General features: G+C 38.4%; 1 protein-coding gene across 2 annotated transcripts in view; it reads right to left on the minus strand.

Annotated features, from left to right (window-relative positions):
* The window catches only part of NOX4 (NADPH oxidase 4), a 238,008-nt gene extending 225,532 nt beyond the window's left edge, over positions 1 to 12,476 (minus strand). For both annotated transcript variants that reach the window (XM_044668216.1, XM_044668215.1), the window contains exons 1-2: positions 12,409 to 12,476; positions 11,450 to 11,545 (exon numbers count right to left, since the gene is read on the minus strand). In XM_044668216.1, coding sequence (XP_044524151.1) covers positions 11,450 to 11,545; positions 12,409 to 12,465 — 153 coding nt within the window. In that variant the 5' untranslated portion in view covers positions 12,466 to 12,476. The remainder of the gene's footprint in view (positions 1 to 11,449; positions 11,546 to 12,408) is intronic.
* Between the last annotated feature and the right edge of the window lie 3,237 nt (positions 12,477 to 15,713).

Raw genomic sequence — 15,713 nt, forward strand, 5'->3', positions numbered from 1 at the left:
AACCAACAACTTTTTTTTCTCAATTAACAAAACATTTGCTCTCCCTATTTCCCTCTCTTCAACTGTAAAAGAAAAGAAAAATACTTATAATAAATATTCAGAGTTAAGCAAAACAAATCCCCACATTGGCTATGTCCCAACATGTGTTGCCCACTGCAACAAATACATATGGCTTATAACTGTGCCTCATACTGTGCTAGTCACTATAGTGAATAAGAAAATTTTTTCAATTCTTCTGAAACCTTCATTGATATGCTCCCCATTCCTAACCCCCAAACAAGATAATGAAGCTCTGTAACTAGCTTGGGAGAGCCAACTGTTAAATTTTCAGTGTTAACATTCGCACATTAGAATCTAACAAACACTCTATGTTAGAGCTTGATTTATTGCTCTGTTGATTGTTTAGATTTAACAAAGTAATGGAGAAAAATGTTAATAATGTAGATTAAATTGAAAAGTGTATCTGCAAATATATTTTCTTCCAGAGAGCCAGTTGTTAAACATTTACCAGCACACTTTTGAGTGAGTGTCTCATCTATCATCATCTATCTTCCTACTATGTACCCTAGTTCTCAAATGGATTTCACAAAATCAAGTCATGAAAGTTATCAACCTGATGAAGTTTGATCCCAAGCTTTTTTCCTTTAGCACTGAGTTTAAAAAAGGATAGGGTCCCTGCAACAATTTCTCCTCATGACCCTATAACCAAGAAAACTAAGCTTAGTCAAGCTCCACGTAAAATAAAAAGTGTATCAAATAGTCCAAAAGTTGGGGGAAACAAAACAAAAAGGCTTCTGGGTACAGCCATATCCCCAAATGGCTAAATACGATCACCTGTACAGAAGTAATGATTAGCATTGGTTCTTTCTTTTTTTTTTTTTAATTCTTACCTTCTATCTTACTAGCAATTCTAGCAGAAGAGCAGCAAGGATTAGGCAAATGAAGGTAATTGACTTGCCCAGAGTCATACAGGCTGGACATATCCAAGGGCCAGATTTGAATTCAGGTCCTCCTGACCCAGCTGCCCCTTAACATAGTTTCTTGAACAAGAGGATTCATTCAGCTATAGCTTAAAAAGTGCATAGCTGCTCTCTAGCAATTGTGTTGAATTTGCATGTATTATTTGAAGGATAAATTCCACCAAATTCCTTTGCCTTTAGTGTCAGCTCCCTGAAGAAAGCTAAAGAAGATGGTAACCCAGGGTAGCAGTGGGAGAAACAGGGGAGATGCAAATTGGTAATATTCCTAATTAGATTCCATTCATCAATTAACATTTACCATGTATAAAATTTCAGTCAGAGTAGAAAGCTCATGCATGATCTATAGCAGTGGTTCCCAAACTTTTTAGGCCTACTGCCCCCCTTCCAGAAAAAATATTACTTAGCCCACTGGAAATTAATTTTTTTAAATTTTAATAGCAATTAATAGGAAAGATAAATGCACCTGTGGCCATCACCACCCTCCTGGATTGCTGCAGCACCCACCAGGGGGCAGTGGCACCCACTTTGGGAATCACTGATCTGTAGAGAGTATGCCAGTGGCAGAGAGTAGATGGAAAGTTTGTATTATATGAGTTACATGGAAATCATAAACTCCTTGAAGGCAGGGAATTTGTTATATTTAATCCTTCTCTTCTCTAGGAACTAGCATAGAGTCTTGAGCCTAGAAAATGTTTTATAAATAATTTGTTAAATAGAGTGTCTGGTATGTGGTAAGTGCTTAATAAATATTTGTTATCTGGTCTCAGACACTTCCTAACTATGTGACCCTGGGCAAGTCCCTTGACCCCAACCTCCTGCCCCTTACTGCTCTTCTGCCTTAGAACTGATACTGAGAATTGATTTTTAGACAGAAGGTAAGGGTTTTTAAAAAATAAATAGTTCTTGATTGAAATGAAATATTTTAAGGTAAAGGATTCCAACAAAATTTACAGATTAACTCTATTACATTAGGTATCTACCAGCTGCAATTAGCTATAGCAACAGAGGTCATGAGTCCTCTCAATTGATCTAAGAAAGAATAGGAAATAAGAAGAAGGAGGGGGAAAGTGTTTATTAAGTCCCTTCTAGGGACCAGACATTTGAACCTCATAACAATTCTGGGAGGCAGGTGCTTTCATCAACATCCACTATAGTTAGAGAATTTTGTACCTTGGACTTCATCTCCCAGAACCCTTTCCTTGTCCCAAAATTCCTTTCCCCTTTTCATTTATGTGGGTCTTTCTGTTATTGTTTATAAGTTCTGTAACTCCTCTCTCTCTCACCCTTTTTCTCCTACCTGAGTTAGCTCCCTCTTTAGCCTTTTTTTTTGTTAACAAATCTTATTAAATATAATATTGGAGATATTATATATTAATTTTAAATCTTACAATCCCTATTTTAAGGCACACAGAGGTCAAGTGACTTGCCCAGGACCACACGGCTAGTGTGTCTCTATTTGAACTCAGATATTCCTGAGTCCTGACTCAGAACCCAGGAAACACTACAAATTGGGGCTTGATTTACTGCTCTGTTGACTTTCTGGATTTAACAAAGTAATAGAGATAAATGTTAATATCATAAATTAAGTTTTAAAATATGTCTGAAGAGATATTTTTCCAGAGAGACAATTGTTAAACATCTACCAGCACATCCCTGAGTAAGCTTCTCATCTATCATCCTAGCATTGACCCTACTCCTAGGCAAATGGATTTCACACGTTCAAGTCATGAAGGTCAGCAGCCTGCTGAGATTTGAGCCCAAGCTGCTTTCCCTTAGGACTGATAGGGCCTCTGACTCCAGGTTCAGCCCTATCCACTACATCACCTGGCTGACTCAAGAGTAAAAACATTATACATGCATAAAAGGCATGAGTAAGATTCTATCATAGGGTAGAATGAATACATTTCCTCACTTTCCACACCCACTGGCTTCCACTATTCAACTTTATAAGAATCCATTTTGATAGTAAGTTAAGAGCTAAAAGACTGCCTGCCCTTTGATCCAGCCATACCATTGTTGGGTTTGTACCCCAAAGAGATCATAGATAAACAGACCTGTACGAAAATATTTATAGCTGCGCTTTTTGTGGTGGCAAAAAACTGGAAAACAAGGGTATGCCCTTCAATTGGGGAATGGCTGAACAAATTGTGGTATATGCTGGTGATGGAATACTATTGTGCTCAAAGGAATAATCAACTGGAGGAATTCCATGTGAACTGGAAAGACCTCCAGGAATTGATGCAGAGTGAAAGGTGCAGAACTAGAAGAACATTGTACACAGAGACTGATATACTGTGGTAAAATCGAATGTAATGGACCTCTGTACTAGCAGCAATGCAATGACACAGGACAGTTCTGAGGGATTTATGGTAAAGATGCTACCCACATTCAGAGGAAGGACTGCAGGAGAGGAAACATAGAAGAAAAACAACTGCTTGAACACATGGGTTGATGCAGACATGATTGGGGATGTAGACTCGAAACTACCACACCAATGCAATGATCAACAATTTGGAAATAAGTCTTGATCAATGATACATGTTAAAACCAGTGGAAATGCGTGTTGGCTATGGGGTGGGGGGAAGAGGAGGTAGGGGGGGAGGTGAAGGGAAAAGTAAGAACATGAATCATGTAAACATGGAGAACTTTTCTAAAAAATAAAAATTATTTTTAAAAAAAGAGCTAATTGTGGGGGCAGCTGGATAGCTCAGTGGGTGGAGAGCCAGGCCCAGAGATGAGAGGTCTTGGGTTCAAATCTGGCCTCAGACACTTTCTAGCTGTGTGATCCTGGGCAAGTCACTTAACCCCCATTGCCTAGCCCAGTGATGGGCAAACTGCGGCCCATGAGCCAGATGGGGTCCCCTGAAATGTTCTATCCAGCTGAAGGACATTATTCCTAATTTGACGAATACAATACAATGAAACTTTGAAAGAGTTGCCTTAGAAACAGACTGAGATGAGCATTTCCTTTCCTTTGGCCTCCTCTTTAAAAAGTTTGCCCGTCACTGGCCTAGGCCTTACCACTCTTCTGCCAATACATAGTATTGATGCCAAGGTGGAAAGGAAATGTTTTAAAGGGGGGGCAGGGCTAATTGTCCATAAAATTCAATTTAACAAATAATTGTTATATGTCTACTTACGCAGACAGATCACTGTGCTAATACCAAGTTTAAATAAGGAACTGTCCCTTGCATCATTATATTTTTGTGTAATTAGAATCTGTTACCCTAAAAACTATAGTTCCCAGCATCCCGCTCTCTTCACATTACCTGCTGATGTAGGGAGGATATAAATTTGGTGTAGCCCCGCCTCTCACTCTCTTGGCTTCCGGTGAGGGCTTTGGGGGAGCAGACTTTTTAAACAGGCAAGGAGAACTTAGTCACGTGGTCTTAATTTTGTTAAATAATTAGGTTTTTTTTTACTTCTATTTCCTTTTTATTCCTTCTACTTCAAATGATTATTAATAAACTCTATAAAATTAATACTTGGAGTTGCTGGATATTAATTTAAGTCCTACACTTTCCCTCCATTATACTCAATAAATCTATGATCTCATTGATTTGAGTTGCTTTCAAATAATGCTGATTGCTACACTGTATAATTTATAAAGTGTTCTTCCATAAATTAGACATGGTGGAAATCTTTCTCAATTTTGTCTTGATAAAAAATCTCAGTGGAGTACTATAGTTGTCCATCTGGCATCTTTTATTTTGTTATAGATTTAGTCATCTTTTTCTTACTATCACAAATTTCCTAGACAACATTTCTTAATCTTATTCTTTTTTTCAAAGTTCCTCATTGGTTATATGTAGCACAATGGACAGTATGGACTTGGGAGTGAGCAAGAGCTGAGTTTCAAAATCCTGTATTAGAGATTTACTCATCTTGAGCAAGTTACTTGATCTCTCTCACCCTCTGTTTCTCCATCTGTAATATAGGGATAATAATAGCACTTACCTCACAACAATGTAATAAGGATCAAATAATATATGTATAGCATGTTTCAAAGTTTTAAGTTTAAAAAGCTTTAAAGTTTAGCTATTGTTATCACAACTGTTATTTTTAAAGTATTATTATTAGACCTTGCCCTTTTGTCTTATAGTTGTTACTAAGTCAGAAAGTAAGAGTTTAAAAAAGGGAGCAGCTAGGTGGCACAGTGGATAGAGTGCCAGGACTTGGGTTTAAATCTGTCCTCAGATTCTTCCTAGTTATGTGAAACTGGTCAAATCAATTAATCCCATTTGCCTAGTTCTTAACCCTTCTGTCTTAGAGCTATTACTAAGACAAAGAGTAAAGATTTAATATATACATATTAAAAATATATACTGTGCTATTGGGGGGAGAGGAATTCAAATTTGTGATTTTATAAGTATGGGAAAAACTCCAACCAGAAACTCCTTCCACCAAAAAATAGAACAGCAAATCATCCCTAACTTATCACCTTGAGATAGTTGGGGTTTAGTGACTCATCCAGAGTCATACCACAATAAGGGCTTGAATCCAGCTCTTTCTGATGTCAATGATAATCCTCTTCTCTATGATATCTTGTTGCCTCTCCTGATGTGTTTTAGAGTCTATATTTTGTGTGTATACATATACATATACCTGCAATGCACATGGTCACAGGATACACATGTACAGTCTCTGCCAATGGAGAGCTATGACCTATGACAGAGTTTCAAACTCAGCTAATCCTTCACCTAAGCAAATTATTAATTGCTCCCTTATGGAGAAAACAGGAATTGTATTATACGAAACTACTAAATTGGAAAAGCACATCAGAGGTAGGTGAAGGAGAGAAGGAAAAATATCTGACAAACAGATTGAGATGACTGAAAACAAAATTTAGAATATGGAGAGCTCTAGATTCTCCAATACCTCAAATCAAAATACTTTTTATTTGCCTGTAGTCAATGGAAATTGACAGAAAAACTGACTCACCTGGGGCAGCTGGGTAGCTCAGTGGAGTGAGAGTCAGGCCTAGAGACTGGAGGTCCTAGGTTCAAACCCGGCCTCAGCCACTTCCCAGCTGTGTGACCCTGGGCAAGTCACTTGACCCCCATTGCCCACCCTTACCAATCTTCCACCTATGAGAAAATACACTGAAGTACAAGGGTTTAAAAAAAAACTGACTCACCTATCTGAGAAGAAACTTATGTAATAATCACTTAGCTTCAAAATGCTCATTGAACCCCACCCCCCAAAAAAAATCATAATGTAGAGCATATCTGATAGAGAGCAATGGTCAAGGTCTGCTTTTATACTCAGTAGGAAATGGGAATGAGTTACCTGGTTCTCAATTCCCTTCTTAAATACTAGAGGAAAACAAGCTCCAATAGGGTAGGTCACTATCTCCAGTTCTGAATGTCATGCTATCTTAAATTCTCATTTTTCCTCTACAATTGGCCTTGGGAAATTTGCATGAAATCAGAGGCCAGTCTGGTAAAATGTGAGTAATGATACAGCTCGTAGAGCTGTCCCAAGGATAATTTAGTTAATGTTTCTCAAACACATCTTAGGATAATGATGGGTCCTCCCAGGAAGTTAAAAAAAAAATAAGAGAAACAGTGCAAGTCAAGCAAATCTTATCTAAAGGGTAAAAAAAAAAATAGGATTTGCATGACTACTTAGCAGATGTCTAAAAGAATAGAAAAAAGAAAAGCAAAACACTATATTATCAGGTCAAAGGAGATCCTCATGTTGAAAACAAGCAGGCTGTTTCTGAAAGATTCAATGACATAACCAAGAGATTCAAGCCAAAATAAACCTCACATTTAAGCTGGCATTCCACTGGGAAAAAAATTAATAAAATTAAAGTGAAATCTGGTGATTTTAAATTCCTAGTGGTGGAAATCAGAGATCTTCTTCTGTAACCTTTGCCCAAAGCAAGCATCCTGTCTTTCTCACTCTACATTTGTGGAATTCTCTCTTCCCATCCCTTCAGGTAGGTCTCAAATATCACATCTACTTTTAAAGCCTTCCATCATCTGCCCATGTAGGCAATGACTTTTCCCCCCCAAGAAAATCACATAACACTTTGCTCTACACATCTGTAGTCTGCTTTTTCATGTAATATTGAGCATTACAGGGTAAAAATACATTTCCGATTTGCCATCCAACTCTAGAATTCTGAAATTATCAGATTCCTTTCATATCAACTTCTCAGTCTCAAAGGAATGATGTTTATGTCTCCATTGTTTTTCTTAGTCACCCAGATCCATAATCTCAGCATTATCCATGACTTCTCATTCCACATTAGTCCAAATTAAGTATATAAATTGCCATGTATTATTGATCCTCTTCCACCACCTTTCACATCTCATCCATTATAGTTACAAAGCTATCACCTTAGTTAAAGCCTTCATTATCCTCTCCTAGACTATAATAAAAGTCTCCTAAGTGGGTTCTTTCTCCACTCCAATTCATCCTCCACACACTGGACAAAATGGTTTCCTTTAATCATTCAACCAGCATTTATTAACTACTTGTTATTATAAAACAGGAACTGTGCTAAACTGTGTAGATATGAAGAAAAAGCAAAAACTTACCTTGCCCTCAAGTAGCTTGCATTCTAATGGGGAACATAGCATTTATATAAGTAGGTATGTATAAGATCCATAGTCAACAAGTCAATAAATTTTGTATTAGGCTATCATTTTGTGCCAAGCAATTTGCTGACCACTGGGGAGACAAAGAAAGTTAAAAAACAGTCGTTGCCCCTTAAGGAGCTCACATTCTAATGGGGAAGACAACATGCAAATAGTTAAGTATATAGTAGTTAAATTCAGGGGAAAGTGAGGTAATCTCAGGGAGAAGTCATTTAGCACTGAGATGGACAAGGAAGATGGATAGTAAGCATAAAGGGAAAGACCCTGAGTTGGGGAATCCAGAAAAGATCTGCTGGGTGGTATTAGAGATGCATCTTGAATGAGGCCAGGGATTCTAAGACAAAGGCATGGGACCTTGCCAATGAATAGGCACATAGATTGGAGGTAAAAAATTCTGTGTGTGAGAAACATCAAATTGTCCAATATGGCTCGAATATAGAGTTGTACAGGGAAGAAGACTAGAAAGGTAGGAAGGGGTCAGGTTGTGAAGATAAACTCTAGCAAGAACCAAATAGTAGAAAGGGTGATATTTGAACCAAATGATCAAACAAAATCCTCTGACTTCAAATCTATTCCTAGTTGTACTATACCTACATAGTATAAATAGCCCATTCCTATCTCTTCTACATTATATTCTTTTAGGGGATGGATGATCAATTATTTTACATCCTTCATCTTCATACTTGATTCCAAGAAGGAATTACTTACTGCCACAGATTCCTTGATGTCACTGTCAAAGACAGAAACTTGGGCTGCGTAATTCATTGTCTAATCCAGAATAACAGTTTTTATATAATTATAAAAACTGATTTACAGTGACCTTCCCATGCCACGATCCCCCTTCTTACTATTCTTCTTGCTCTCCCAATAGCTTCATATAGTATCGATTTCTACTTTACTACACTGGTGTCTCATTAGCATAATCATAATAATAGCTGGCATTCATATAATGGTATAAGGCTTGTATACTAATCCTCAGAACAACCTCGTGGGGATAGGTGTTATTTTTAGCCCCATTTTATAGATGATGGAACTGAGGCTAAGAGAGATTAATTAACTTGCACAAGCTAACAGAGCCTGTAGGTATCTAAAGGTAGATTTACTCCCATGTCTTCCTTCCTTCAAAACTAACATTGTCATTATATCCACTATGTCCATCATGACATCCTGCTTCTCTGTAGAATTATAGAATAAAAAGGTACGAGGCACAAGGGAGTATGTGTGCATGCTTGTGTACATGCATGTGCACACACACACACACATTGGCTACACATGCCTTTTCAACAACTTTCTCTCTCTTCTTCCCTCTCCCTAACACTCCCTCCCCAAAAAAAAACAAAAGAAAGAAAATATGACTAATAAACAAAAATAATTTTTGGAAGTCATCTTTCAAAGAATTCAAGCCCACAGTAATTATGCAAAACTCTTAAACGAGAGCCAGCTTGGCATCTCAAGAGCTTTCTTATTTTCTCATTAAGTTATCTAAGATGTGAACCAAATTCCCAAAGAAAAACTTAGACCAAACAAACTTTAAAGCATCCAATTCAACCAATTGTTGATGACTCTTCTTGATGAGGGAACTCATTATGTGTTTTGGAAGTGGGAAAGGAGTCACAAAGGTTAGATCAGAAGTAGTAGAACTAGTCCAAGCCCACATAGAGGTTACAGTTTAGTAATGGGATAAACATATACTGACATAAGGGCATTAAAAGTGGGTGTACAGATTACATCTGAAAAATCACAGGGGAAAAGAACCTAACAAGTGGGGAGTGGGACAATAGTTATTGTTCATTTGGTTCAATAATATCTAATTCTTCTTTGATCCCATTTGGGACTTTCTTGGCAAAGATATTGTAGTAGTTTGTTATTTCTTCCTCTACCTGATTTTACAAAAGAAGAAACTGAAGCAAACAAGTGACTTGCCCAGGGTCACACAGTCAATGTCTAAATTTGAACTCAGGAAAATGAGTCTTGCTATCCTTAGTGTAACAGAGTATGGAGATATAACAAAGAGTAGGTAACACAAAATTTGCACTTTAAGAGTGAAAAGGAAGGGCATTTGGGCCTTAGAGCACAGCATGAGAAAAGTCTAAGAAGAGGGAGAGTAAAGGGTGTGTTTAGAAGACAGAGTACTCCTCTTTGAATGGAGTCCAGCATATTAGAACTGAATGCTAGAGTACTAAGCATAAGTATGAGATTATGGCAAAAAGGTAGAGTGACACTAGATTATAATGGACCTTAATCACTAGGCTAAAGAGTACAAATGTTATTTATTAGGAAAAGATGAACCTCCTAGGAGTCATTAAAGTTGCAGAAACTTATACAACCAGATCAATGTATAAGGAAGACAGACAGTTTTGGGCACCAACACAAAAGATAGATTGGGAGGAGGGAGAGAGAATTCAGATAGGAAGAAATGAGGAGAAATGAAAGACTTATTATATGACTTAATGAAACAGCACGTTAAAGTGAAAAAAGTTTTGGATTTTGAATTAGAGGACTTGGGGTCAAACCTTTCCTCTGCTCTCATATATATTTTTTATATATATTTTCCCATATATATATGTGGAAATTTTATTTATATATATACATATATATACATATATATGAAAAGATCACTTAAACTCCTCACTCTCATTTGGAAAGTACGTAATTCAAAATAATTACTTTTAATAACAATCAAACTGAAAACATGATACAGTAGATAGAGAGTTAGTCCTGAAGTCAGGAACACCTGGGTTCAAGTATGACCAATAACATTTGCTAGCTTACATGATCATAGGCAAATTACTTAACCCTCCATGATATAGCAAGGATATAAATTATAGAGGACCAACTGGTCAGCACAATTTTCATGATGTATATATATAGTTCCTATATTGGGAATTCCTTGATGTGTTTTGCTTTCTTTTGGATAGGGAGGTGGGGGGGAGGAGATGAGGGAAGAAGGGAGGTAAAATGGCAGTTTATGGTATGAAAAGTAGTGTTCATATCACCTAGGTAGAACATTTTCTTACTTATTAAGATGCATTGTCAAAGTCAACAAAATTATTGGCTCCCATATTATATAATTCACTACTGTTGTTCTCAATATTTAGAAACATGAGAAAAGTATCTCTCCCTATATAAAGCAGAACTAGTTCCATTTCTCTTCCTTCTGCAGAGGATATGAGACATAGGAAAGAAGGAAAAATGAGACAAATAACAGAATGGCAAAGAGAAAAGGAAGCTCTAGTCAGGAATTGACTCAGACAAATATTTGCACTGTATAACATTCCTATAATAAGTCAAGATCACTGATATTGTCAGCTAACTGGTTAAGAGATGCCCAGGATTATTAACTGGCCCTGTAAGACACATGTTTCCTGAGAGTTGGCAGCAAAAGATACAAGCTCCTCTGAATAAGTTCACAGGTTGGCTGAAGTTTGGATGACTAAAAACTAAAACCTCAGTCATCAGTTGATTGTGTTTGTCTGCCAAATCCTTAAGTGCTCCCTGCATCTGGCAACAAGAAGAGGCTTTTCCCAACCTAGGTAGTAAACTGCAGAGATGGCATTTAAACCTAGATTCTGGAATGCTAATCCAGTGGTCTTTCCTAGACTAAGGTCCCTCCAGTTCATTCATTTCCACTGATTAGATAATTTCCTTTGTTCTTTAACAGCATTACTCTTTCTTACCTGAAGAAAATAAAAGTAAAGTGTTTGGCAAGAAAACAAAACAAAAACGTTTAACTTCTCTCTATAAAGAGAGATGTCCACCAACATGGTCAACAATTTTTTGACCCCCTTACCCTTTATTCTCTTCCCCCCTTATATCAATCTCATTGGCACAGTCAATGATCATTACTTGAGTCCCACTTACCCCTAACATCTGGTAGAGATAATAATATTCTGGTCCTTGGTAATACAGCAGGAAGGTTTTCCAAAAAAGAAGGACATTGAGAGAGAGCCAGATGAGCTAAAACAATCAAGACAAAAGAAAAAAAAAGTCAATGAAACCCATTAGTAAAAAATAGAATACTCCACCATCACTTGTGTTTTCAATCCACCAAAAAGCTAAGTATCATTAAAAAAATAAAAAGACCTTAGCCAAGTCCTGTGCCCAATGGTAAACATTTTAGATCCAAACAAGTTTTCTGGGACCAGGGCAGGTCTCCACTCCTATATAATTCTACCCAGTTTAGAACTACAAAAAAAACTTTAGATACCATCCAGCCAACCTCCTTTGTTTTCCAGCTGAGAATATTGAGTTTGGAAAGTAGTTGTCACTTGGTTAGAGTCATATAGGTAGTAAACTGCAGAGATGGCATTTAAACCTAGATTCTGGAATGCTAAACCAGTGCTCTTTCCTAGAATTCATTCACAGGATTTGACATCCTGGGACACTCACACATCCCTAAATTCACCCCCACTTACAAATATGAAACTTTTTCTAGTGTTAGAAGAATGAAGCAAACTAACTATAGGAGGGAATTATTAAAAGAGTTCATCAATAGAAAAGAAAAAATATTCACATAAATGTCTTTTCACCCTTAACACTCTCCTGAAGAAGACAGTGGAATAATCTGTACATAAAGACCAGTAGACGCACCCAAATGTAAATTAGCATATTATTTGTGTGCATAAAATACGTGGGGGTAGGGGGAAAGAAATGGTTACTTCTAGAAGATACACATCTGTTCATTTTTTTGAAGTTATGTTAGTAACTTTCAATTAGTAGCAATCATCCAATTATACTCTCACTCCAATAGACATACACACAAAGAATCAAAACTTTTCAATTGACAGAAGGGAAAAGAAGGGCAGTGGCCCCCATCCTACCAGGCAGAGGTGTTTAACCCCTTCGTTTGCTAACCAGCTTCTCCACGATAAAGCCATGCTGCAGCCCCCCAGGCCAGCCCAGCGAAAGGACCTGCGAGATCACCGACAGCAGTTTTTGCAGCTGTTGCAGTTGTGGGAAGGGGGAGGGGGAGCAGGAGAGAGGGAAGAATAAAGACCAGCGGGGTCGGGGGAAGAGAGAGGCGGAGAGTTGGAGTACAACGCGAATCTAGTCCTCTGATTGGATCAATGCCTTTATCTCGCTTCTTCCGCCACTTGGGCTCCCGGAGAAGCTGCTCCCCTAGCCAGCTTGCCTTCTTGCCTGCTTGACCTCGCCGTCCTGACTTTTCCTGGGCTCTCTGCTTTGGCCGGCTCCGCTCCTGCCTACTCTTACTTTCCCTCCGAGGCACAATCTCGGCCGGCCGCAACAACAGAAGTCGCAGCCACTGTGGCGTGGCAACAGGAGCTCCTTCCTCCCTCTCTCCCTCCCTCCCTGCACGGAAGCGCCCGGACCCCTTTGTCTAGGGTCTCGTTCTTGCTGTTCCTGTTTTGGATGTCCCGGGCTGTGAACTGACTCAGAGGAAACCTCGGGGGCTCCAAAAATGACAATGATGGGAAGATAAAATGGAGACAGCCCGGTTCCCCGCTTGCCTTCCACCTTCTCCTTTCCCTTCCTGGCCCATCTAGCGTTGACCCAAGCAAGTTCTCCTTTCCAAAACAGTCCAAGATGTGGGAGTAGAGCAAGAGAAATTAGAGCCGGAAATCGCCTTTTGTGTGCAAGTTCCCCCCTTCCCTCGACTGCCCCACAGCATTCCCTCAACCTCAAATACCAGCGGCTGACACCGTCACCTACCGTCTCCACTCACCTCCTCCCATAAAAAAAAAAAAAAAAAAAAAAAAAAAAAAAAAAAAAAAATTACTCAGAATATACAGGAAGGTCTTAATGGTGAAAGTTCACTTTCTAGGTAGCTAAACTTGTTTCATTCACCCCTTACAATGACAATACATTCATTTATTTCTTATGTTAAGGGACCACGCCCTAAAGGGCCCATCTGCTCAGATCCTAATGCGGCAATACCCCAAGCCAAGAGTGCAGACGGGAGGGAGAGGAGGGGGTACAATGCAGCCTTGCCTAATGAGCCTCAGGTAGCAGAATGGAGAGAGTGTAGAACTTGGAGTGTAGAATGGAGAACTGAATTTGAATCCTGCCTTAGAAGCTCCCGAGCTGTGTGACCCTAGGCAAGTCACTTAACCTCTTTTTGCCTTAGTTTACTCACCTGTAAAATGGAATGATACTAGGAATAGGGTTGCTGTGAAGATCAAATAACATAAGATGTTGATTGGTCTCTTTGTAAATCTTGAAGTGCCATATAAGTGTTAACTATCAATATTATTACCTTTGCCACCCCATTCATGAAAGTAAAATTGCTTAAGCCTCAGTTCGGTGTTCCATGTCTAGTTCTCCCCAAGGGACAAAGTAAAAATGGTACCTAATACACAAAGCAAATTCAGCACGGAACAGGTAGTTGTTTTCTACACACAAAATGCCAAGCATAAAAACTCATAGACTCATAGACTGAAAATGACTTAAAAGAGGATTCAGTAACTTAAAACTATTGTTAAAATTTGCTGAAAGGTTGATTTGACCTCATTAGAAAATAAAACACTATTCAGAATACTGACTGGCATTTTACAATTCACTTAGTTCTGTATTACTTCCCTCAGTCAGTGTCTTCTCTCTGCCCAGGGGGTTTGTTCTGCTCTTCTTTTCTTTTCTTTTTTTTTTTTTTTACTTTTTCTTTTTTTTTTTTTTTGAATCTGGAAAATTTATTTAATTAATTAATTTAAAATATTTTTACCATGGTTACAAGATTCATGTTCTTTCCCCTCCCCCAACCCCTCCCATAACCAAGTGCAATTCCAGTAGGTTTGACATGTGTCATTGATCAAGACCTATGTCCATATTATTGATATTTGCACCAGGGTGATCACTTAGAGTCTACATCCCCAATCATGTCCTCCATCAACTCAAGTGTTCAAGCAGTTGTGTTTCTTCTATGTTTCCTCTCCTGTAGTTCTTCCTCTGAATGTGGGTAGCATTCTTTTCCATAAATCCCTCAGAATTGTCCTGGCTCATTGCATAATACAGAAGTCCATTAAATTCGATTTTACCACAGTATATCAGTCTCTGTGTACAACGTTCTTCTGGCTCTGCTCCTTTCACTCTGCATCAGTTCCTGGAAGTCTTTCCGGTTCACATGGAATTCCTCCAGTTCTTTATTCCTTTGAGCACAATAGTATTCCATCACCAGCATATACCACAATTTGATCAGCCATTCCCCAATTGAAGGACATTCTCTCACTTTCCAGTTTTTTGCCACCACAAAGAAAATGGCTATAAATATTTTTATACAAGTCTTTTTCCTTATGATCTCTTTGGGGTATAAACCAAGCAGTGCTATGGCTGGATCAAAAGGCAGGCAGTCTTTTAGCACCCTTTGGGCATTATTCTGCTCTTCTAAACAGTTTTATTTCTCTGATAAAGAAACTCCCTTTAATTACTGTCAACTGACCCTACCATGTCAACTCTCTGGCTAATCACATTCATCTCAATGTTCATACTTAATCAATTACCCAGAAACAGAAACATGAAGTGGAAAAGGCAGCCAGGGACCCAGGCAAAAAACAAAATGGTTTTATGGTATGCCATTTCTGTAGGTTGCCAGGAGAAATGGCTTGTCCATAGACCTATACCTCAAAGGAAGGCTTCTTTGTCATACCAAAGTGGCAAGTCCTTTCAGCCCTGGGGCACCACGTGGCCATAAGTAACCAAAAAGTTTATCCTTCTGAAAAGGCTCAGACGTTGAATCAACCTTGTCCCTGGAGTCCATGGAAGTTTCCAAGAGAGCTTAGGTTCAGGATCTCTAGAATGCCCCGCTCAAACCCAATTGAGCCTTTGCACTATTAAACAAACACTTATTAATCACAATTACTATGTAAAGTAACAAGTATGTAAATTTCACCACCTATTCCAAAACATATCTTTGTATTAACTATTTTAAACATCCAGAAGGTGGAACGATGCAAAAGTTATGGCAAGTGTAGAATCCCTACAAAATAGATCAAGTAGAGTGGTAGATGATTGTGGCCTTCATAGGGAATAGAAAGAGAAGGTCAAAATAGCAGGGAAGCTAAAGATTTTAATCTGGACACTGGTTTAGGGATCTTTGGCTACAGCCCTGGGTCTAAGTGAAGGAAAGAAAATTCCATATAGCCATCTTTAATCCCTATACCATTAACTCTGAAAA

This window comes from Gracilinanus agilis, chromosome 3 (assembly GCF_016433145.1).
Source record: "Gracilinanus agilis isolate LMUSP501 chromosome 3, AgileGrace, whole genome shotgun sequence".
NCBI classification, from domain to species: Eukaryota; Metazoa; Chordata; class Mammalia; order Didelphimorphia; family Didelphidae; genus Gracilinanus; species Gracilinanus agilis.